Here is a 24,304-nt window from a genome sequence, read left to right on the forward strand (position 1 = left end):
AGACATACACGTGGAGATGATGGTTCGTTTAGGCGTAGACATACACGCGGAGATGATGGTTCGTTTAGGCGTAGACATACACGCGGAGATGATGGTTCGTTTAGGCGTAGACATACACGCGGAGATGATGGTTCGTTTAGGCGTAGACATACACGCGGAGATGATGGTTCGTTTAGGCGTAGACATACACGCGGAGATGATGGTTCGTTTAGGCGTAGACATACACGCGGAGATGATGGTTCGTCTAGGCGTAGACATACACGCGGAGATGATGGTTCGTTTAGGCGTAGACATACACGCGGAGATGATGGTTCGTTTAGGCGTAGACATACACGCGGAGATGATGGTTCGTTTAGGCGTAGACATACACGCGGAGATGATGGTTCGTTTAGGCGTAGACATACACGCGGAGATGATGGTTCGTTTAGGCGTAGACATACACGCGGAGATGATGGTTCGTTTAGGCGTAGACATACACGCGGAGATGATGGTTCGTTTAGGCGTAGACATACACGCGGAGATGATGGTTCGTTTAGGCGTAGACATACACGCGGAGATGATGGTTCGTTTAGGCGTAGACATACACGCGGAGATGATGGTTCGTTTAGGCGTAGACATACACGCGGAGATGATGGTTTGTTTAGGCGTAGACATACACGCGGAGATGATGGTTCGTTTAGGCGTAGACATACACGCGGAATCACACGGCGTAGACATACACGCGGATAGCTCAAAATGTGTATAGATAACACGCCACTTGCCTTTAGAAAGTGGCGTGTATGTTTACGCAAAGTCATGATGTCATGTTGTTACATGACATAATACGCTTCAGTAATGTAGTTCAGACAAATCGGTGCTTGTGCATGAAAGTTAATCACGCAGTGTGAATTACCGAAGACGTTAGGATCCTGCTAGGATACTCATCAAGATGGACATGTTGACATACTTTTTGTGTGAGTTTGTCCTTTTAAGCGCAAGACGTGAAAGAGAACTCAATATTTGCGCGCTCTCGGATAATGCACAGCGTCAGATCTTCTCTCAGTGTGCGTGAGTCTCACAGCGCGTCTTCACGCGAGTGATGACGGAGAAAACGACTGGTCATATGCGCACATACGGCAGCACTCGCATGCATTGAACAAAGTTTACAAAGAGGTGAAACAGCTCGGTAGGTGAAGCGAGTTTACCCGCCACAACTCTAAATCAGCCGCATTTGGCTTGTGGCGGTGCTAATTTCCATCCCTGGTGCGCGCGCTCCGAGCCGATCTCAGACTCAGCGCCCCGTTGTTTTTTAATACTTTATAAGGGTCTTAATTTTCCCAAAATTGATTTATCACCTTTTAAGACTTTTCAAGACCCGGCGGATACCCTGGTCTACTATGAAAATTGTGCAGTCTGAACTTGTAATTAGTTGTAATGTATCCTCAACATACCTTCTGATGTTCAGTCATGTTTGCACCGTACCGGAAGCCCTGTACCAAAACGGTGCGAATATGTGTACCGTTACACCCTAGTTTTCGGTTTCATTCGCTTTCAACTTTCCACTGTATGCGTAATTTTGTTTATGTGTTTGTTTAGATTAGTTATGTGTTTGTGATTTAGTTAAATAAAACTTTTGTGGACATTTAAGTTTTGAATGTAGTCACTGCTTACCTTTTAACCATGCAAAGTCCTTTAGCTACACGCTAAGAAAATTATTTATCTGGGGCCACAAAAAAAAATTCTTTCCAGGAGATGATAGACAATCAATACTGAGTGCTCGCTTGAGAAACCGTGTATAGGGTAATGTCCCCATATTACCTCAGACATCTATTGCAATGATATTTGTTGTTGTTGAGAATTTTCTGTGGTCATCAACAGCCACAGATGTTGAACATAGAGGTTAGATCGGGCTCAAAAAATCTAGCCCGACCCTAACCGAGCCCGTGCACGTTGTGTCCGAGCCCGGCCTGGCCCGACACATTAACTGTAATTATGAGCCCGAGCCCGATTTAAACCCGACCATTGTTCAATACGTGGGTGTTCTGACAAGAACGAGCCTGTAATGAGCAAAGCGCAGCGGACTGGTGAGGCTCATGATAAAACTACATTTAGTTTTCAGTTTTCTCCTCAGCGACTGTACAGCCGAATAACATTTAGTTGCAATATTTTCATGTTTAACACTTTGAAGCTGCTTTGAAACAATCGTCATTATAAAAGCGCTATAGGCTATAAATAAAGCTGACGTGACTCCGCTCAATAATCCGCAGCGCGCGCTCATGAACTGCTCACCGGTAAACTGATGTTTGCTCAAATCCAGCTCAGACATTTATCTGTAGCTTACTTTGTTGTTGCCATTAAACAATGTGTTTTTTCCTTCATATTTATGTTTAAATATTATAATATTATTTTTACATTTCATCTGATTATGATGAGTGAAAAGATGCGAGTGGGTCAGAAATGATTTTGGTGGTTATATTTAGTTTAATATTAAGTTTTGTTTTGTAGAAAGCATTTATTTCGTTTTGTTTAAATTGTATCTTAATTTTAAAAAAGGTTTCTTAGGCCAATTGCCTGGATTTAATAAATAAAAAGCAAATAGCAGACTATAATCGCGAGGTGAAGTCGTGGGAGTGATTGCTTTCATTGCTCATGAACTGGAGCGCGCGTCTCATAAATAAACCGAAGGTCAGCAGCTACTCGCCTCACAGACATGAGAAATAGAAAGCTTGAAATGTCCACTTTTAAACGAAACGATTCGAAGATATTTAATTAAGCAGAGTGCAGTGTTGACGCGAGCAGCTCTTGACTCAGAGCGTTTCTGTTTATAATGCTGCGCTCCATCACTGCTCCAGCTGTGAGTTTAACGCGCATTTACACTAATCCTGACTTGTGCAACTTTGTAGCCTACACATTTGTTTCTTAGTTGTTGTATTAGTTCTTACTTTGCTAAATATTTATATATATATATATATATATATATATATATATATATATATATATATATATATATATATATATATATATATATATGTATATATATATACAGTCTTGTTCAAAATAATAGCAGTACAATGTGACTAACCAGAATAATCAAGGTTTTTAGTATATTTTTTATTGCTACGTGGCAAACAAGTTACCAGTAGGTTCAGTAGATTCTCAGAAAACAAATGAGACCCAGCATTCATGATATGCACGCTCTTAAGGCTGTGCAATTGGGCAATTAGTTGAATTAGTTGAAAGGGGTGTGTTCAAAAAAATAGCAGTGTGGCATTCAATCACTGAGGTCATCAATTTTGTGAAGAAACAGGTGTGAATCAGGTGGCCCCGATTTAAGGATGAAGCCAACACTTGTTGAACATGCATTTGAAAGCTGAGGAAAATGGGTCGTTCAAGACATTGTTCAGAAGAACAGCGTACTTTGATTAAAAAGTTGATTAGAGAGGGGAAAACCTATAAAGAGGTGCAAAAAATGATAGGCTGTTCAGCTAAAATGATCTCCAATGCCTTAAAATGGAGAGCAAAACCAGAGAGACGTGGAAGAAAACGGAAGACAACCATCAAAATGGATAGAAGAATAACCAGAATGGCAAAGGCTCAGCCAATGATCACCTCCAGGATGATCAAAGACAGTCTGGAGTTACCTGTAAGTACTGTGACAGTTAGAAGACGTCTGTGTGAAGCTAATCTATTTTCAAGAATCCCCCGCAAAGTCCCTCTGTTAAAAAAAAGGCATGTGCAGAAGAGGTTACAATTTGCCAAAGAACACATCAACTGGCCTAAAGAGAAATGGAGGAACATTTTGTGGACTGATGAGAGTAAAATTGTTCTTTTTGGGTCCAAGGGCCACAGGCAGTTTGTGAGACGACCCCCAAACTCTGAATTCAAGCCACAGTACACAGTGAAGACAGTGAAGCATGGAGGTGCAAGCATCATGATATGGGCATGTTTCTCCTACTATGGTGTTGGGCCTATTTATCGCATACCAGGGATCATGGATCAGTTTGCATATGTTAAAATACTTGAAGAGGTCATGTTGCCCTATGCTGAAGAGGACATGCCCTTGAAACGGTTGTTTCAACAAGACAATGACCCAAAACACACTAGTAAACGGGCAAAGTCTTGGTTCCAAACCAACAAAATTAATGTTATGGAGTGGCCAGCCCAATCTCCAGACCTTAATCCAATTGAGAACTTGTGGGGTGATATCAAAAATGCTGTTTCTGAAGCAAAACCAAGAAATGTGAATGAATTGTGGAATGTTGTTAAAGAATCATGGAGTGGAATAACAGCTGAGAGGTGCCACAAGTTGGTTGACTCCATGCCACACAGATGTCAAGCAGTTTTAAAAAACTGTGGTCATACAACTAAATATTAGTTTAGTGATTCACAGGATTGCTAAATCCCAGAAAAAAAAAAAATGTTTGTACAAAATAGTTTTGAGTTTGTACAGTCAAAGGTAGACACTGCTATTTTTTTGAACACACCCCTTTCAACTAATTGCCCAATTGCACAGCCTTAAGAGCGTGCATATCATGAATGCTGGGTCTCATTTGTTTTCTGAGAATCTACTGAACCTACTGGTAACTTGTTTGCCACGTAGCAATAAAAAATATACTAAAAACCTTGATTATTCTGGTTAGTCACATTGTACTGCTATTATTTTGAACAAGACTGTATATATATATATATAATTTCTGATTATAGCATAGCTTTCTGCCCACCCAATTAGACTAGTAAAGTAGGCTAATGATTAAAAAAACAAACGCGTGTTTACGGGCCCAACCCTACCCGACCCGAGGATAGTGCAGGGAAATCTCAGCCCGACCCGGCCCGCGGTTCGGTTCAGGTCAGGTTTGGGCTCGGGCTCGGGCAGAGTATCTAAACTCTAGTTGAACGCCACAGGAGCAAAGACATGTAGAGGTGGGTAAATTTGATTAAAGGTAGAATTAAACTGCAGGAAAATGGATATTCATGTGCTGGATTGAGAAATAAACATTTAGAACAGTTACCATGAACCTTTAAAGCATTTTAACACTTTTATTATAAGCATTGATGTTAAATGAATTGACAGACTCACATTTAAAACAACCATCTATGGTAAGATGATTAAAACAAAACTCAAAATGCTAAAACCCAAAAATACATTCAAAGTATGTTGTGTAAAAGAACACTCTTCATTTCACTGGAAGCATGACGTCAAACAACCTGACACTTTTAAAGCCTAAACACAGCAAAGGGAATCTCAGAGAAATGGCCGGGATATATTGCACCTCAAAGATCTTATGAATACAGGACATAAAACCAGTTTTAAAGGCCCAGACATTTCTTGGCAGTTTTCCATGAGATTCTTCCAAAAACTGATATGACAGAGCTCTGATATGACAGAGCTCGCTAAGATTAACAAGCAGCTTCTGTGGTGAAGGTGCTGTGGTCCAACAGTTGCTTTGGTGGCACAATAAGTTTGAGTGCGTGATCTAAGGCCACGGCCGTGAGACCCCAGACTCGATACTTAGGACTGTGAAACACAGGGAGTGTGTACCCGTAACGATCACCAGTGCGAAAGTGTGTGTAACCTCTGTTTTGGGCTTGACATAAATGTTCAAGTGTCAGGGTAAAAATCTCCTCCACCTGTCAAACAAAGAAGTGAAGTGTTACTCAACACTTATCTGAGGACAAATACTAGAAGTGAAAAGATTGAGATGGGATGTAAATTGTCTGGTGTGCCACTGCTGCACTGTACCTCACTTGGATTAGGTCGAAAAGAGAGCATCTCCAATGGTCCAAGATTGGCTATTACAGGCGCAATCATCATTCCAGACTGCAAATTAGGAAACACAAACAAATAGATGAAGAATTGCACTGATCTTTACTTCAGAAATAGTTTAAAGCTCTAAACTAGAAATGCACACACATGGGTTTGTTGATGGACACACACTTGTTAATGCTGATGATGAGGAATTACAGCTGCAACATCTCATAATTAACTGTCATTATAAAGCTTGAAGAGCCAGGATCATTTTTTAAGAGGTGATGAACTAAGAGCCTTTGATATATAAAGGTTCATTGTGATATAAGACAATCCTGTAAGTTTCAGAGCTGAAAACTTCCTTGTTAGTCAAAGTAAAGCTTTTATTGACACCAGAAAACAAGATCTCAGAATATGTGGATTGAGGTCATAGAATGCAGAAATGCCGCCTCAACAGATAAATGTGTACGCCTGATTCTGTAGCCCCGCCCACCGACTCGTGGAGCTAAACAGATTGTGCTACGAGCAATAAACATGCAGAAGATAGCAAGATATTACACTATTCCTGGTTGTGGAAGAACACAGTCCCTGAATAAGCTTCCTACGGATCCTAATATTAGGAATGTGTGGTTGAACTTTATTTTTAATGAAGTTCCAGCTCACGTGGGGAAGACATGTTCACTGCGGAATCGTTTGTAAACAAGTCTCAGGTCGACACTAGATTTGCAGACATATTGAGACAGGGTATATGCAGGAATCCTGAAGTTCATTTCAATACCTTTTTAAGACTTTTTAAAGACCTTCTCAAAATATTTTAAGACCTCATCGCACTTCAAGTTCTAATCTGCAACAAACCTTTAATAAACAGTTGTAATCGAATGCAGACTTAAAATCTCTATCGTAGGCCAATTTTGTATTGTTTATATTGCATATCTGTTTTACAACGTATGGAGGGCGACATTACCTAACTGCGCATTTCGCAAAATACATGATGTCACCCGTAGACAGCGCTCGCCAGGGATGGAAATTAACTTTTTTCAAATTCTACCACTCAATGTTTTTACCAGCCACTTTTTTGTTTTTAACAAATTAATACTACAAGCTCTACAATACTTAAGCAGTTTATTTAATCTCAAGTCTCAATGAAATACTGACATTTTCACGATGATTTGTGGTCTTTTATGGCTTCCAGTTTTATGGTTTTTAGTCCCAAGAATGAAACTATTTGTTCTGGCATCTTTGAAGCGTGTTGACAACACACCGAGCAGAACATTGTCAGTAGGGACTCACCGAAATCACAATTCTTGGCCGAAACAAAAAAAGAAGAAACCAAAGCAGAAAACCGAAAAAATAAAATTCAAACTAGAATGTTTAGCTCGACCTCACTCATGTTCATTAAATAATAATGTACAGGCCTACTGGCCTGCAGAAAGGTACAGAAATTGAATAAAGTAATCAAATGTAAAATAACTGCATATTTAACTGTTTAAATGAAAGATTAATCCTTATTAAACTTACAAAAGCTAATCAATCAAGAGCATTGTTTAATGTCAAACTAAACATAAGGACATCACTCAGGCAGCAGTAAAGGCTACTGCACCTTTAAGACCTGATGCAGGGATATGCTCGTCTTTCTCGACTGTGCATACTATACAGTTCACTAAAGGCATATTCAGACTATGTCTGCTAGGATACTCATCAAGATGGACATACTTCTTGTGTGAGTTTGTCCGTGTAAGCGCAAGACTTGAAAGAGAACTCAGTATTTGCTCGCTGTGAGACGAGCGCGCGCTCTCGGATGATGCACAGCGTCAGATCTTCTCTCAGCGCGCGTGAGTCTCACAGCGCGTCTTCAAGTGAGTGATGACGGAGAAAAAGACTGGTCATATGCGCACATACGGCAGCACTCGCATGCATTGAACAAAGTTTGCAAAGAGGTGAAACAGCTCGGTAGGTGAAGCGAGTTTACCCGCCACAACTCAAAATCAGCCGCACTTGGCTTGTGGCGGTGCTAATTTCCATCCCTGGCGCACGCGCTCCGAGCCGATCTCAGACTGAGCGCCCCGTTGTTTTTTAACACTTATGGGGATGAAAATAAATATATTCATAAATACTTTTTGGAGTCAAACTCTTTTGACAAAGCTTGAACAAAATAATTTCAAAATTTAAGACTTTATAAAGCCCTGATAAGACTTTTTAATACTTTATAAGGGTCTTAATTTTCCCAAAATTGATTTATCACCTTTTAAGACTTTTCAAGACCCCGCGGATACCCTGTGAGATTAAAACACAATGCTATGCCTTCTATATTGGATCCGACAGGAATGGTGCAACACACTTATGTGAGTAAAACATGTCTTTTTATCTGTTGACAGTATTGCATTGTTCGTTTTGATTATGTGTACGTGTCTAACAGAACATACCTTAGCACTCTGTCACAGGCTGGAGAATCCTTTATTTGTTGGTTCATTGTGATTCAGGACCAGACTTGGACATGTAATGTTATGGGCCAGGGCTTGTAAAGCCCAACGTCCAGGGGCTGTGTGTTTTCCAGACGGGCTAACTTAACAAAACATAAGCCCGTCGGCAGGCCGGTGAATTTCAAATAGTGAAATAATATTACTTTCTTCGGCCCTGTCCACACGAACACGGGTATTTTCAAAACCGCAGCTTTTTCTACGCGGTTTGGCTGTTCGTCCACACGCAAACGCTGTATCCGGTTACTAAAACCGGACTTTTTTGAAAACTCCGGCCAGGGTGAAGATATTTAGAAACTCCGGTTACAGCGTTGTCGTGTAGATGGTGAAACCGAAGATTTTGGCTTTTTAAATTGAAGTGCACGCCGTTCTTTCCTTTGTTTGACGTCAGATTTTCCACATCTCCTTTTGATTTACGTGAGTCGATTCTATGCGGTGGACTCCACTAACAGCGCTTATCACATGTATATCCTACAGATACATGTTCAGTTATTTCATTGTATTGAACAAAGGCGCCAGAATGCAATAATACAAAATAGTAAAGCAAGTGTGTGAAGCTATTACAGTCCACTTCGGCCCTGCACCTGTGTATACAGTTACCTGTCACTGAGTCCAAAGTAAAGGAACTTGTAGAAGGGTTTCACTTGAGTCCATGGCATCCCTCAGTCAGTGCAATGTGCATCGGTGCAGTGAATGGGACCCATATGGAAATCAGGCAGCCAATCATAGCGTAGTTTTGCGTTCTCATGCGGACAGAATTTTTTTTTAAACCGTGCTTATGTGGACACGATTGTTTTTTAAAACGGAGGAGGAAAAACTCTGGTAATAAAAATACCCGTGTACGTGTGGACTAGGCCTTCATCTATGTTGTTCACTCTCTTGACTTGATAATTAAAGGGTGTGTGCACGCGTGTGTGTGTGTGGGGATGACCATAGCCCCGTTTCCACCACAGGAACTTTACCCAGGAACTAGGAACTTTGGGTGGTACTTCGTGTGTTTAGACCGCAGGAACCAGGGTAAAATTGGAGTTCCGGGTAAATATTTCCCCCTCCAAACGGCCCTGCTCGCGAGGTAGTACTTTTTCAAAGTTCAGGAACTTTCGAGGGCGGGACTTGGGCGCTGAACATGCTGATTGGTTGAGCTCACGCAGTTCAACCGGCATTTTTAAGTCTTTTGCGAGGTTCGTTCTGCGTTCAGTAAATATCAGTCTTTGCTCTCTGTCTGGTGGCGCGCGGTCGTCTCAGCCATCTCACGTTCAATGTCCGTAATAGCTGATAATAATATACATTGTCATTTTAAATCTAGCTTTACAAGCTTTCTGAATATGCTGCATGCTGCTGAATCTGCATATTAGTGCTCTTTTCTGTCATTGTTAATTACCTCTTTAGTAAACCTATACATAACCAGCAAAAGCAGCAAAGCTTGAATCTCTTCCATACTCGTTATTAATTTTTTTTCACCATGTAAACGACCTGACCGATTACTTTTAAGTGTGCGTCCTTACATGACGTGACGGCGCGCGCCGCGCTCATGTTGACAAGAGAGGAAAGCTCATTTTTCTGAGGGCTAAACTTTTTATTTCGTAAGTTATGAAGATAATGTTGGAGTAATGACACAGCGTATATTGCCCCGGGCAGTTTTTACTTTAACTGCGCCTGACAGAAGATTTTTTTTTCTGAGATGATTATTACACTTTACAACAAATAGCTATAAATAATACTGTATTAGTCCTGGTGGCCGTTAAGAGTTGCTATGGCTACAGTCAACACACTCCAGCTGCTGGAGAAAACAGCGTTGACATTTTTGGTGCGGCAGACAAACTGCATGTGACAAAATGATTGCGATTGAAAGTCATCACATGTAAACACCAGATCGGTTTAGATAACGTCTCATGTAAACAGATCACTAAATCTTTCAATCGGTACACACACAAATGATTACTGTCCTTCACTGATTTGGAGGAACAGTCGCGCGCAGTCCTACATCACCGGACTAATTTGCCTAATCTTCTCGGAACTTTATCGCGGTCGAAACGCAGACAGCTGCAGGTCTGGGGGGGAGAAAAGTTCCTGTAAAAAAGTTCCTGGTACAAATAGTTCCGGGTAATTTTGGTGGAAACGGGGCTCATGTCTGTCAGCCACCACCAACAACCATTTCTGACCCAGGAAAAGCAGATTATAAAAACGAGTCGTTCATTCATAAATCTGTAAGATCTTACCTTCATGCTGTGGAAACACAAAACCGGAAGAGAGAACACAACGAGCACAGCGCTGAAAACGGGCGGGGCTACATAAGGTCTATAATCAATAGCACATTTGCTGTGCTAACTCACCGCATCACGCAGCGGTTTCATCACACCCCACACTTTATCTTCTGAGATGTGGATTCCCAGCTCCTCACGAGCTTCTCTGAGAGCCGTATCTACAACAGATCTGTCAGACGGGTCTTTCTTTCCCCCTGCAAAACTAACACAAACAGGGATGAGAATGGCGTTTAAAGGCACAATATGTAAGATTTATGAATTAAAATATCCAAAAACCATGTCCAGATTTGGGCTCAGAATACACCGCAGTCCCAGACAGAGTACTGAAGGAAAATTTAAATTGAGCGGAAGTACGTAGGAGGGCGGAGCCAGGCTAGGTGATTTGTTATAATAATAATTGCAGAGCATGTCTGGGATCTTAATCCCGTGCGAATCGGCCATGTCTGTAATTTTCAAAGTAAAAATTCCCCCGCAAATTACCTACCATATTTTGCCGAACTCCGAGGTCCTGTGATAATAGTCCCGTGTGAATCGGCATCTCTGTGATTTGGCCAGGATAAGGCGGATCGTATAATTTTTGCAAGGTTTTTGTTTCCCGTGCGCATTTCTATTATATCTAGGTCTTTATCTTTCACGAAGAATGGAGGCTGCATTCATAACGGCCGTTTCATAACGCCCGAGCAAGAAAAAATGATAAACTTTCTTTTACATAGGTTTTAGCAGCTGCAGTCATGGTGTAAAGTGAAAGCACACTTTTGATGGACAAAATAAATATAATATCACACAAAAAGCGCTCAAAATGCACACAAAAAGCACGTGTGGTGTGTTTTAATAATAACTGGAGTATGTCATTAAAGAAAACAGAGAACAAAAAATATCTGTAGAAGATTTAGCCTACCTTTAAACTTGTTTTAATTATTCAGTCTGGGTGAAAGTATGGTTATGATTATAAAAAGTAAAGTAAACGAGCCAGAAAATATAATAAACTTTCTTTTAGTTTAGTATGTAATAGGGCTCTAGCATTGTGGGAGCCGCTGCTGTGACGCTGTACAAACGCTTCCAGTGTGAATACACTCGCGCAGCTGCAGTGACGGTGTCGTTAAGCTGAAGCGCTGCTCACACTTGCGGTGTGAAACAGCCGTAATGCGCACCGTTATGAATTCCCGGATTATACTTTCCCTTTAGCCTAGAAATCTAGACGCACCCTAGCGGCAGCAAATTTAATCTGCCCGCGAGTGTCGTCTAGCAACTCTCAATACCCTTCTGAGCTGTGTTCTCCTAACTCTTGCCGGGCCAATCACATCGTGTATAGAGTCGGTGGGCGGGGCCATAATGACGACGACCGAGTTGCGTTTGCGTGCTTCTAGTAAACACAGAAACTGGCGAACGGCGGCGGTCTTTCGAGTCAGCTCTGACCGTGACTCTGGAAGACTTGAGTTAAGCTTTTCTCTGAGAAAAGAACAAAGAACGGCACTGAAGTCATTCTTAAAAAGGGAAGATGTGTTCAGAGTTTAGCCGACCGGATACCGCGAATGTTTAATCTGTCAGCGAGCTCCGCTTCACCTTCGTTGCTCTGGTTGGTGTAGCGCTATCCTATCGCGTGCAGAGGGAGTTTGAAAGACAACCGTTTATCCGCCCCTCGGATTGAGCTGTCAATGGTGAGTTTCCAGACCAAACATCTTGATGTGGCTCTGGCTTGTCAGGCTACTTTCCCTTTAGAATGATTACCAATTTGGGAGCAAATTGCTTGAATGGTGTGTTTAATATTAATATCAATACTATTCTTAATGAACAGTACAATGACAAGCTCACTTAAATGGTCACTTTTACACTGAGCTTTGAAACTGAATCTACCGCTGTATATTGTCAGCTTCTCACTCGTGATGAATGAAATCTGACTCCTGCCGCTGGTCTGTGTTCACTTCAGTTTGTAATTGTAGCGTCTGTTCTCTAACTGCACGAAAAAACTTTTATTACAATAAAACAATCAAAACGATATCGATACATATGACTGTTTATGATTTCATACAGCTATGTCTATAACGAAAAAACATTGACATTAGGGGTGGGTGATATAGCCTCAATATTATATCAAAGTATTTCAAGAATATTTGCGTTAACAAAATTTATGACGATATAGAAAAAAATATATGGAACAAAGTTTTATTGGTTATTGCAGCTGGTAGGCAGCAGCATTTATTAGTGCAAACAAAATTAACAGCATTGTTTCTCCTTTTTTAATAAGCTAATGTCACTGATGAGAGAATATTTAATTGAAAGTGTAAATCTACTATCATAAGGTAAAAGGTATTAGTGTTTTCACTTTTCACAAAAAAAAAAAAACAAGATTTATAGCAATAACTAAAGTCATTTATGCCATGGTCTGTCTGAATATTCAATTCTGATTGGCTTCATTCTGAATCGCACACATGTCACTCGCATACAGAGATTGCGCTGCAGATTCAGGAGCACGGAAACTAGTTATCAACACCGCCTTGTGACTTAGCAACAAAATAGCTAAGCTACTGGATCACTACATTATATTTCTCAGCAATGATGGGGCTACTCGCTATTTTAAAGCAATAAACGCACATCTGCATTGTCTGAACCAAGCCTGCAGTCTCCCTCTCAGATACTGAAGCTTTCGCGCCTCGATCGCCCCCCGGTGACCGGTCCCAGTGTAGCCGCCTCTCTGTGTTTCTAACGGACGCGAGGCAAACTAAACAATAAAATTACACTTCAAATATTTCCCCCCCAAAGTTAGTTTATGTCACTGAAGGCAGTTATCATCACGATGATTTCATTTCAAGTGTTCGTTTTTAAAATAAGTTTAGTTTGAGTTAGTTATTTGATGCTATAAAAACAGGAGGTGTGACGTCATGATTGACAGCTGAGACTGACGGCTTCTCTGAGTGAAGTTGTCACTGAGGCACTAACGGACTTTTTTCGGAATTTTTGGGAGCAGATTAGAGCTTTAGCTTTAATTTCTACATTTCCATAACTGTTTATTTCACACCATAATTAATTGTTCTGCATCTGTGAGAGTGTGGGCGGTAGGGCTGGCATAAACGATTCTTTTTTAAACGATTAATCTAGCGATTATTTTTTCGATGCATCGATTAATCTAACGATTAATTTTTCCTGTCCGATTCGATTACCGATTATCTCCCCATTAATTGCCTAATAGCAATTTATACATGTTGATTTAATTATCTGAATGAAAAAACGAATTCCTTAACATTGCAATATATGTTTATTGCTCTTAAAATTCCAAAGTAAGACTATACAAGAGCAATGCATTCAATAAAACCTTGAAAACATAAAGTAGGCTACACACACACACATGAATGCTTTTATTTGGATCTGATAGACATTGCACAAGATAACAAGATCCAAATACTCTGGAAAGAGTCAATGACAAGGTGACAGGTCTACAGTTCACAGCTCACACACTTCTACAAGGCCTTTCATTTATAATGCTTTACACGTTAAGGATAAACAAAACATCTCCGTCTCCATATCTGCATGCTCCCTATGGTGGCTGAAACGGAGCAAAATCTAGCAAGCCTTTTTGCCTCCTTTTTTTGCAGTCCCCCCAACTGCATCCCTCTAACCACATTCTTATGGACATGGCCTAAACTCCCAAACACCAGAGTTATTAATGTACATCTATAGCCCAATCTTTGAATGAGATCTACCAGTGGTTGATATTTCAATAGTTTTGAATAGTAACAAGTGTCCATATACAAATCAAAACAGCAACCCACTTCAAAAATGCATACACACTTCATGACCTCTTTTACAATTACGATGTCAGGAGTATTGGGAATGTCTTTAAAATAGTCACTGTCAGATGTATTCTGATGAAACCAGTTCACCTGTACGGTGCTATGCTTGTAAATCTTACTCTCATGTCCATAATTTCTCTTTTGCAAGTCCTTTGCGACCAGATCAACCAGACGGTCGTGTCTGGCCACATAAAGTCCTTTATAATTGTGGCATCCATTTAGAATATGAGCAACAGTTTCGTTCTCCTGCTGAGTCGGGTGTAATATACAGTGAGGCTCATGCTTTGATGGATACCATGTTGCCAGATTGTACTTAGTTGGGAGGCATTGTAATCTTGCTTTAATCATGAATATTAAGATGTCCTCTGAGATTGAGGAGTTTGTCAGGACAGAATGAGACACTGAATGGTCAGCAAATTGAAGTAATGCAAGTTTTCCTTGTAATCTGAGGCCCGTCCAGTGCTGTCCACTTTGGGTCTGTCTAAGATTAAGAATTAAGGCTCTTATGTGTTTAATCTGAAGCTGGTGAGATGTATTGTCTTTATTTAAGATCACCAGAGTGGAAACCAGCGGATCGGTGATTATATTGTCATTAAGAGCAGCTACTTCCCCGTCAGAGCCCAGCCAGGACAGCTGTATTCCTGTACGGTGGCAGAGATCATTTAAATCCAGCCAATCGGAGCGCACTCCAAATCCGGCTGCTCTGATGTCCAGCTTTCCGTTCTGCTTTAATTTAAAGCCAAGAAACTGAGACTCGTTTGTGGATGCAGCAGGTATTTAGCGACGCTGTAGATGTAAAAAGAGCGATTCACGTGCTAGTTCTCTAACGGTTGTATCGTCGTTGTTAAGCATATTAATGAGATGTCCTGTTCTGGAAGCGGTGTAGAGCCATTCGATGTTTGGAGCGCCGAGACCTCCGCTCCTGCGCGGCTGGAAGATAATGTCGCGAGTTGTACGATTATTAAGACAAAACCACTTCCTCACCAGCTTCACCGTTTCGTTGTTCATTGCTGACAATGTATGTTGAGGAATATGTACATTCGGGAAAAGATGTTGAATTTTAGCCGTTGCAATCAGCCTGACGGCCTCAATTTTCATCATTATGGGGAGTGGGGCAGCATCGATCAGCCCAAGTCTTTGGATGTACTCTTGACTCAGCTCTGTGATCTGTTCCTCCCAATCACCACTAATGTTAAATTTATGACCCAGATAAGGATACGTTTCGTGACGTTCATACAGACGGATGGGTTTCTGCATTAATGTGAAAGCAGGGGGTTTGTCAGACTTAGCTCGGTACCATCTGTTTCCTCCACTGCGTCTCTCATAAAATGCAGCACATTTAGTATGTTTGATGTCTAAACCTGACCACCTTATGAACTCATCTGTGCGGAGGAGCATTTTGGAAATTACGCTTTCATCTCTTGAGGAGATTTCTACATCGTCCGCATAGCCTTGCACTGGGTTTGGGGATCGCACAGCTGCTGGCGCGCACTGGCACAACCACTTCATCCAGGAGTTAATCGCCAGTATGAAGTTAATGGCGCTCCAGGGGCAACAAAATTCCAAATTAAGACTATACAAGAGCAATGCATTCAATAAAACCTTGAAAACATAAAGTAGGCTACACACACACACACACACACACACACACACACACACACACACACACACACACAAATAAATAAGTATTAACCTACAACAAAGAAACATATTATACGATTGTTCTATGTATGCAACTCAGCCTACAGGCTATGCCCATCGATTAAATATCAACAAGTTGGTTAATCAAATCCGGGGACACACTGCAAGCGTGAGCGTCTCAGCTGCGTGGCGTGTCCGTTTTTGTTTCGGCTCATATGTTAACAGGTTGGAGTTTGCACACTGCCTGTGACGCGCGGAAAACGCGTGCATGCTGGAAATAGAAGAGCGCCTATTTTTCACGCATGTTGGGAGCGTCTCCAGGCAAAATAGAATAGGAAAAGATGTTTATATATCATTTTGACACGAATACATATTATTAAATTACATTTTCATGTTTGAAAGTCTGTAGGTTTACATAAATGCAGATATAGGCCTAATTGTAATAATAAAAAACGTCAATTATCGATTTTGAAATATTGCAACTATCAATACAAAACGAAATATTCTGTAGCCTATTTTGCCGTCAATACCATAGATATGTGGCTACTCCCGACGTTTTCTTTGCTGTATCAGTAGGCTATTTATGTTTAACATTAGGAATAGGGCTTCCCTCCGCATCAATAGCAGCAGCAGCGCCGCGTCAGACACGCTTCTAGTGTGCAGAGGCAGAGAAAACGCCACGCAGCCCCGTGGCTGACCCGCAACAGAAACGCCACGCGCATCCGCGGCATGACAGTGAAAAAAGTTACATGTAGAGTGCATTACGGGCGCCAATATTCCGTTTAAAACCGGAATAGTCCTGGGATGAAACTGCTCACTTAGAGGATGGATACCCTCGGTCACATCAGCGCGATTAGACATTGAACATTTTAAATTTAAAACAGCTTATTATGTAGGTAACGTAGCCAATGTCCGATGCTTTCTTGATGCAAACGTTTGTTTTTGTGATTAAAATACATCAAATATTACCAAAACATCTGTCTTCCTGTGTGCAGAAATTTGTTTATGTAGCCGTGACAACAAAACGCGTGCGCGCATGCCTGTGATGCTCCGTGCGCACCGCGCGCCAACCCCATAGACTGTGGCCAACCCGCAAGCCTTGCACTTCTGAAAGTCTGAGGAGCCACTCGTGTTGCTACCATAGATATACATAATAAATAATATACTTAATTACATAATATACTTTATTATGTACATCTATGGTTGCTACTACTCTCCGGCGCCGCCATCTTTATTTTGAGTCTGACGAATCGACGCGCATATTTTGCGTCGACGTATTTTTTGCGTCGACGTCATCGATGACGTCGACGCGTTGTCCCAGCCCTAGTGGGCGGGCTTTTGATATCGCAGCTGTCCTTCCTGCTCTACTTCCTGCGCTCTACTTTGCAACTCCGGTCCCGAAATCGCTACTGCGCAAACTCGGTCCCAAGATGTCGGTCCCAAGATGTCAGCGCTGTGTACCCCCGCCTGAAAGCTTCAAATATGGCAAGTGGAAACGGATGATGTCGAGTCTTTTTTTTTACGGTCTATGGTCTGAACAGACGCAGTCACGCATGTATGTCTCTCTCTCTCTCTCTCTCTCTCTCTCTCTATAATTCAAATAAATGCTATAATCCATTCATTCAAATAAACATATTACTTTATTCACTACTTACTTGATCTCTGTGTCTCATTCGAAGCGTGCACAATGCTAGATCTAACTAACCGTAACTGACGAAAATAACCGTCAATGTTACCCTTCCGGTCAAATATTGCGCTGCAAACATCAATAACAGCTTTAAGTTGTCATTGTTATGTCAGATGTCAAGAGAGCTGACTTCTTGTAACCTAGTAGCTCCTTTTAGGTACTAAATCATCATCATCATCGGAGGCTGGCATGCTGCTCTTCTCACTCAGACAGGTGTTGTTGTGCTCGTTAGGGAAAGTAGATGCGCCAAATCGCGTCGCTATATCATTGATATGTGATATGACACTTTTTTTATCATGTAAAAATGTGTGCCGGTATTATCGTGGACGATATATGGCAGACTCCTACTTGACATCATATCCGGAAGATAAGTCAGTAAATTCGAGTAAAGTCACAGGCTTTGCTTATCCCGTGCGAATGTGCCACACAAAATTCAGATGTGGGGAAGTCATTTCTAAATCACAGAGGTCCCTAGATAATACTAATCCCGTGCGAATAGTGCTTTAGAAAGCACCTTTAGTGCTGCGCATACCAACCTGACATCCCCTTTGTGCCGCCCCTTCAGCTGGGCTGATCTGAGAGTGAACAGGAGCGCAGGATCCCCGCTCTCGGCACACAGACACACCAGCACCGCCGCCCAGCTCTTCCGCTCCCGCTCGTACAGCGCAGCGTTGGCTTGCAGCGAGCGTCTGCAGCGAGCCTCATTTCCTGCAGACAAACACTCGTCTGCGACAGCCCGTTGATGGCCGTCTCTGTGCAGCCCGCGAGTCTGAAGCGTGAGCTCTGCAGATCGACTCGCGGCTTTAACACGCCTCGACCACAGGCCTATGCTAGCCAACCACTGAAAGCGGCCTGTGCTATTTGTGCTGCGTTTTAAGATGCATGTTTGTCTTGTAATATTGCTTTCAGGTGAATTTTGGCATTTCTCCATTTTGCTTTCGGGCGGAAGGCACCTGCTCTGGTAAGCCGCAGTGGGGCATTGTGATGGAGCGTGTAAAAACAGGAAGGAAGTCTTTGGTGTATGTATCCAGCTAACACTACTGAAATTCATGTGCGTCAATAGCAAAGGAGTGCTAATGCATATCCGTCTCGGAGGTATGTGTTCAGAAGTGTCCAAAACGACAGAACTTGAGATGGAGCAAAGGGTGCGAGGGGACGTTGGAGCAGAATTGGAGCAGCAGTACCCGTGTAGTTGCTCATCTCCTCGCAGGACACTTGAAGAGCGGCTGCAGGCGGCCCGTTCATGGTGGATTCGAGTGTCTCGGAGCATCACTTCCAATCTGTGAAACCTGAGCTGATGTACACAAGTCTTCATGTGTGGAGTCCTAAACATCCTGGAAAAACACAGGCTAACATTAAAGGGGGGGTGAAACACTCAGTTTCAGTCAATCTCATGTCAATCTTGAGTACCTATAGAGTAGTATTGCATCCTTCATATCTCCGAAAAGTCTTTAGTTTTATTATATTTATAAAAGAAATATGGGCTGTACCGAGTCTTTACGGAAAAACCGAGCCCCTAGAGGCGTATCGTGTGGGCGGAGCTAAAGAATGACGAATGCGCACAAAGCGGTGACGTCCTCAAGCGTGGAGAAGCCCATCGCTATCTCAGCTAATAGATATATGATCCAGAATCAAATCTGAGGCAGAAATAAATTGAACAGGAGAAACAGCAGCAGCAGGACGTCCGTCTCTGTGGTATGGACTGTATTTAGGGGCCTGTCAACATGTGTGTGTTTAATCGCAGTTTATGAGGACATGATTCGGTTTATGGACTATTGTATGCGACTAAACCTTAGAAGTAGCAAGCAAAACGGTTTTGCACGTCAGACTAGTGTAACGTTATACAGAGAACAGCAATGGAGTCCGTTAGCGCATTTGAATGACGAAGCACGCGATCGTGTCGTTTACTGATGTTTACTCACGCGACGATAGCCGACAGCAGAGACATTTGAAGCAGTTTAACTCACCGGCTGCTTCCAAAGCAGGACCGAACCTTTATCGCTGCGACCGCTCCGTCAAAAACACACTTCTTTGGTATGATTTGGTAAAGTCCTGACAGCAGTGAACGGTGGAGATCCACTTTTAGACGCGACTGAAGCGATGCTGTGAAGCTTCTCGTCATTTCTGCGTTCAAATCGGTTCAAATGCAGCGCTGCCTTCCCGGAATGCTGTGCTGAAGCGCTGAAGTCGCTCGACGTCACCCATAGGAATAAAGTGGAGCGCGGCGCGACAGAAGTGTTCACGGACGCTTGGATCTGCAGCTGAGAGTGTTTATGTGCGTGCATTTCCTCTCTCGCTCTAGTCACGTGCGCGCACCCTACCGGGAGAAGAGCCCGTACGGCCCATACAAGGACCTTCCGCTCTATTAACGTCAAGTCGACCCATACTCGAAAAAAACTCGCCGAAACTTGTGAGAAACCGGAAGGAGTATTTTTGACACAGAAATACTCCATCAAACGGCCAACATTAGTTTTTGAAACTTTGTCTATGTTTAGGATGGGAATCCAAGTCTTTAACAGTGTAAAGAGCTCAGTATGCATGAAACAGCATTTCACCCCCCCCTTTAACACCGAAGTGGATTCCTCTGGTTTGATCTGTAAAGCCTAAATGGGGGAGACCCGGGGCCAGTACCATGAAACAATAGCCTACTTCACTTAAGAATGAACATTTACTGTTAATTAACTCACCCCCACGTCATCCAAGATGTTCATGTCTTTCTTTCTTTGGTCAAACAATTTTTTTTAATTAAAGTCTAAAGTTCTTTCATGCATTCTGCCTTATTTACACTGTTTGGGAGTTGATTCTTATGATAAACATGGACAAAAGTTTTATAAAACAAGTTGGATGTATGACATAGTAAGTATTAGAGGTTAGATCGGGCTCAAAAAATGAAGCCCGACCCTACCCGAGCCCGCGCACGTTGTGTCCGAGCCCGGCCCGGCCCGACACATTTACTGTAATTATGAGCCCGAGCCCGATTTAAACCCGACCATTGTTCAATACGTGGGTGTTCTGACAAGAACGAGCCTGTAATGAGCAAAGCGGAGCGGACTGGTGAGGCTCATGATAAAACTACATTTAGTTTTCAGTTTTCTCCACAGCGACTGTACAGCCGAATAACATTTAGTTGCAATATTTTCATGTTTAACACTTTGAAGCTGCTTTGAAACAATCGTCATTATAAAAGCGCTATAGGCTATAAATAAAGCTGACTTGACTCCGCTCAATAATCCGCAGCGCGCGCTCATGATCCGCTCACCGGTAAACTGATGTTTGCTCAGATCCAGCTCAGACATTTATCTGTAGATTACTTTGTTGTTGCCATTAAACAATGTGTTTTTTCCTTCATATTTATGTTTAAATATTATAATATTATATTTACATTTCATCTGATTACGATGAGTGAAAAGATGCGAGTGGGTCAGAAATGATTTCGGTGGTTATATTTAGTTTAATATTAAGTTTTGTTTTGTAGAAAGCATTTATTTTGTTTTGTTTAAATTGTATCTTAATTTTAAAAAAGGTTTCTTAGGCCAATTGCCTGGATTTAATAAATAAAAAGCAAATAGCAGACTATAATCGTGAGGTGAAGTCGTGGGAGTGATTGCTTTCATTGCTCATGAACTGGAGCGCGCGTCTCATAAATAAACCGAAGGTCAGCAGCTACTCGCCTCACAGACATGAGAAATATGCGTATAGAAAGCTTGAAATGTCCACTTTTAAACTAAACGATTCGAAGATATTTAATTAAGCAGAGTGCAGTGTTCCCGCGAGCAGCTCTTGACTCAGAGCGTTTCTGTTTATAATGCTGCGCTCCATCACTGCTCCAGCTGTGAGTTTAACGCGCATTTTTACACTAATCCTGACTTGTGCAACTTTGTAGCCTACACATTTGTTTCTTAGTTGTTGTATTAGTTCTTACTTTGCTATATATATATATATATATAATTTCTGATTATAGCATAGCTTTCTGCCCACCCAATTAGACTAGTAAAGTAGGCTAATGATTAAAAAAAACAAACGCTTGATCACGGGCCCGGCCCTACCCGACCCGAGGATAGTGCAGGGAAATCTCAGCCCGACCCGGCCCGCGGGTCGGTTCAGGTCAGATTCGGGCTCGGGTAGAGAATCTAAACTCTAGTAAGTATTTTGTGTCAAATACACTTAAATAAGATTCAGAAAGTTTTGTTTTTTTCCGAGAAGAGCTCGTCTGCGGCAGAATAAAAGCTCTGCCAAATTTAAGAAATCAAGACACACCTTTGTTTTGAATAAGCAACCTCTACACTTTAAAACAATATTTAAAAAATAAGTTACCTGGTTGCCTTAAAATTTTCAGTTCATTGAAATAAAAAATAATTGAGTTAATACAATGAACATTTTTGAGACTCGACAACCTTTATTCAAAAATTATTAAAATATTTTGTAAGCATATTGGGTAATTTGTGATGTTTTATTTGTGATGACGCAGCGAGACATGCCAAATTGTGCTTTTTTCATGATTTATCACTTTTTGTTGTGTGGTTCAGATACAATAATATTTAAAGAGATACAATAATAAATAAGAGTTTCTGTTTATTAAACCTATTTCCTTCATTATATCAACTATTTTTTATTTATTTCAATAAACTCAACATTTTAAGACAACCAGGTTACTTCCTTTTTTAAGTTAAACCAAAAATATTTTTAGTGTAGTGGGGAAAAATTACATATTAGCTTTAAATAGGCTAATTATAAAACACATTTACACAGCAAAAATATTTTTTTTGTCCTCAAGGTATTTAAAAGAACACATCTGTCTGTCTAAGGAAACTAGCTATTTTTTTATAGTTCATATTTATAATATACTGCATATTAAATAATCATCTGCAAAAGCTAGGTATAGAAACAAAGTATGTTTCGGGTCTTTGGGTTTATTTTATAAAGACAAAATAGTTATTTTGAGTTCAGCAAAAGCAGAAAACAAGACTGGCTGTATGTGAAGTGAAATAATAAATGGCACAGTATGGGTCTTTCTGAATACAATGATATATTCTGACTGTAGCTGATGTGAGAAGGCGTTATCCGTCGGACAGTAGCTGGTTTCACACCGATCTACTAGTCATTTATAGTAATTTGTAGTTGGTCTGAAGTTCAGACTCTGAACTGATCGAAATGATGGATGAGCTGTACCTTAGGACCCTATATGAGCCAGTTCAGCTTGATCAAGCTGTTTAGATCCAGAAACAGAAAACTAACTATATAAAAGTTAACCCCTTTTTACTGATGCTATGGGGAGAAACCGTTCAAATTAAATATTATACTGTGCCTCGATAAATATAAAAGTTATTCATCACTTTACTGCATCATTATAAACATACATTGAACTCAAAATCTTACATTAACTGAGACCTTATGGCAGCTCGCATGGGATCCAAATACTTCAAAATGATGTATTTATTGTAAGGATTAACATTTATAATAAGGTTTAGTTTGAAATATAAGGCACGCGAAAAGACCATAAAGGGAGCGGAAACAACATAGAGTAATTTAACGAGTCGTTATCACATATTAACATAATTGTTGAAAAAACATGTATCACAACTAACTCATCCTGATCAGTCATTTATATTTATTTAAATATATCGTTACGTGGAAACGTAATCACTATAATACACCCCAAACATCTGTTTAAATTTTGAATAAATTATATAAAACATTTTAAAACTCACCTTAAAATAACCCAAAATCAGCACTTTGACGGTGAACGGATGTTGTGACAGAAACTTCTTCTTCGGTGTGTGTTTGAATGTTGAAGACATAGGTTGAAGAGGCGCATTTCGCCACCTATTGGACACACATTTACACACACACCACTGCTTAGTACACAAAGTGACTAAACAAACACATTCATTATTATTTTAACCTTTTACGGTAAATTATCTAAAAGAGCATGTTTGTAGTGTTTACTGCAGTCTAATCCTACTCTCAACAACTGTTTACATGCTGCACAAAAGTCAAGACAATTCAAAGCAAAATAAATAAATAAAATAATACAATGTAGCTATAAAGTAAAATAAATTAAAACAGTTCCAGAGGACAAGAACAAAATTATAACAAACAAAAGGACAATTTTGCTATTTTATATAACATCCATTCATACTGCTTTCAATTTTATTAGCTCTAATTGACTTTTTTTCTCGTGCAGAACATTGCACAAAACAGAACAATAAAGCCTGAAAAAATTATTAATAATAATTAAGTAAGCTAGGTTTGGAGTCTTACCATTTTATGAATGTAAAATTTTCCCATTAATATTAATAATTGTATGGAGTATGCCTTTCTCTATACCATAATCATTGATCATTCCTCATTTAAAAATAAATAGTTTCATTTTCAGCATTCCCAGAAATAAGAGTAATCAATATCTAATGTAATATATATATATATATATATATATATATATATATATATATATATATATATATATATATATATATATATATATAGTTTTTATTTTATTTTTTATTTTTAAATTGAATTCATCCACTGTTCACCAAGCTTTTCACCAATTCACATCTCCAAACACAGAAGACCAGAAAAGGCTAGCTGGAGGATAAAAAAATATTATGAAATATATTTCTAATGTAGGATAGTTATTTGAGACCAGCTTATAAAATATTTGTATTACCACTAAATATTTTACCCTTGATATCTTGCAAAAAACATGACACAGTGTATTGTAA

General features: G+C 40.5%; 1 protein-coding gene across 2 annotated transcripts; it reads right to left on the minus strand.

The window, feature by feature from the left end:
- Positions 1-4,992: 4,992 nt before the first annotated feature.
- On the minus strand, positions 4,993-23,401 carry nudt8 (nudix hydrolase 8). 2 transcript variants are annotated; one of them, XM_067449944.1, is made up of 5 exons: positions 23,291-23,401; positions 18,119-18,916; positions 10,536-10,668; positions 5,720-5,797; positions 4,993-5,607 (listed from the first exon to the last, which is right to left on the minus strand). In XM_067449944.1, exons 2-5 carry the CDS (start codon positions 18,913-18,915, stop codon positions 5,377-5,379), a joined length of 1,239 nt encoding a protein of 412 aa, XP_067306045.1. In that variant the 5' UTR covers position 18,916; positions 23,291-23,401; the 3' UTR covers positions 4,993-5,376. The 2 variants fall into 2 exon arrangements, with proteins under 2 accessions (XP_067306045.1, XP_067306046.1); XM_067449945.1 differs by having other exon boundaries at positions 5,444-5,607; positions 5,725-5,797.
- Positions 23,402-24,304: the final 903 nt, after the last annotated feature.

Source organism: Pseudorasbora parva, chromosome 8 (genome assembly GCF_024679245.1).
Source record: "Pseudorasbora parva isolate DD20220531a chromosome 8, ASM2467924v1, whole genome shotgun sequence".
In the NCBI taxonomy this organism is placed as follows: domain Eukaryota; kingdom Metazoa; phylum Chordata; class Actinopteri; order Cypriniformes; family Gobionidae; genus Pseudorasbora; species Pseudorasbora parva.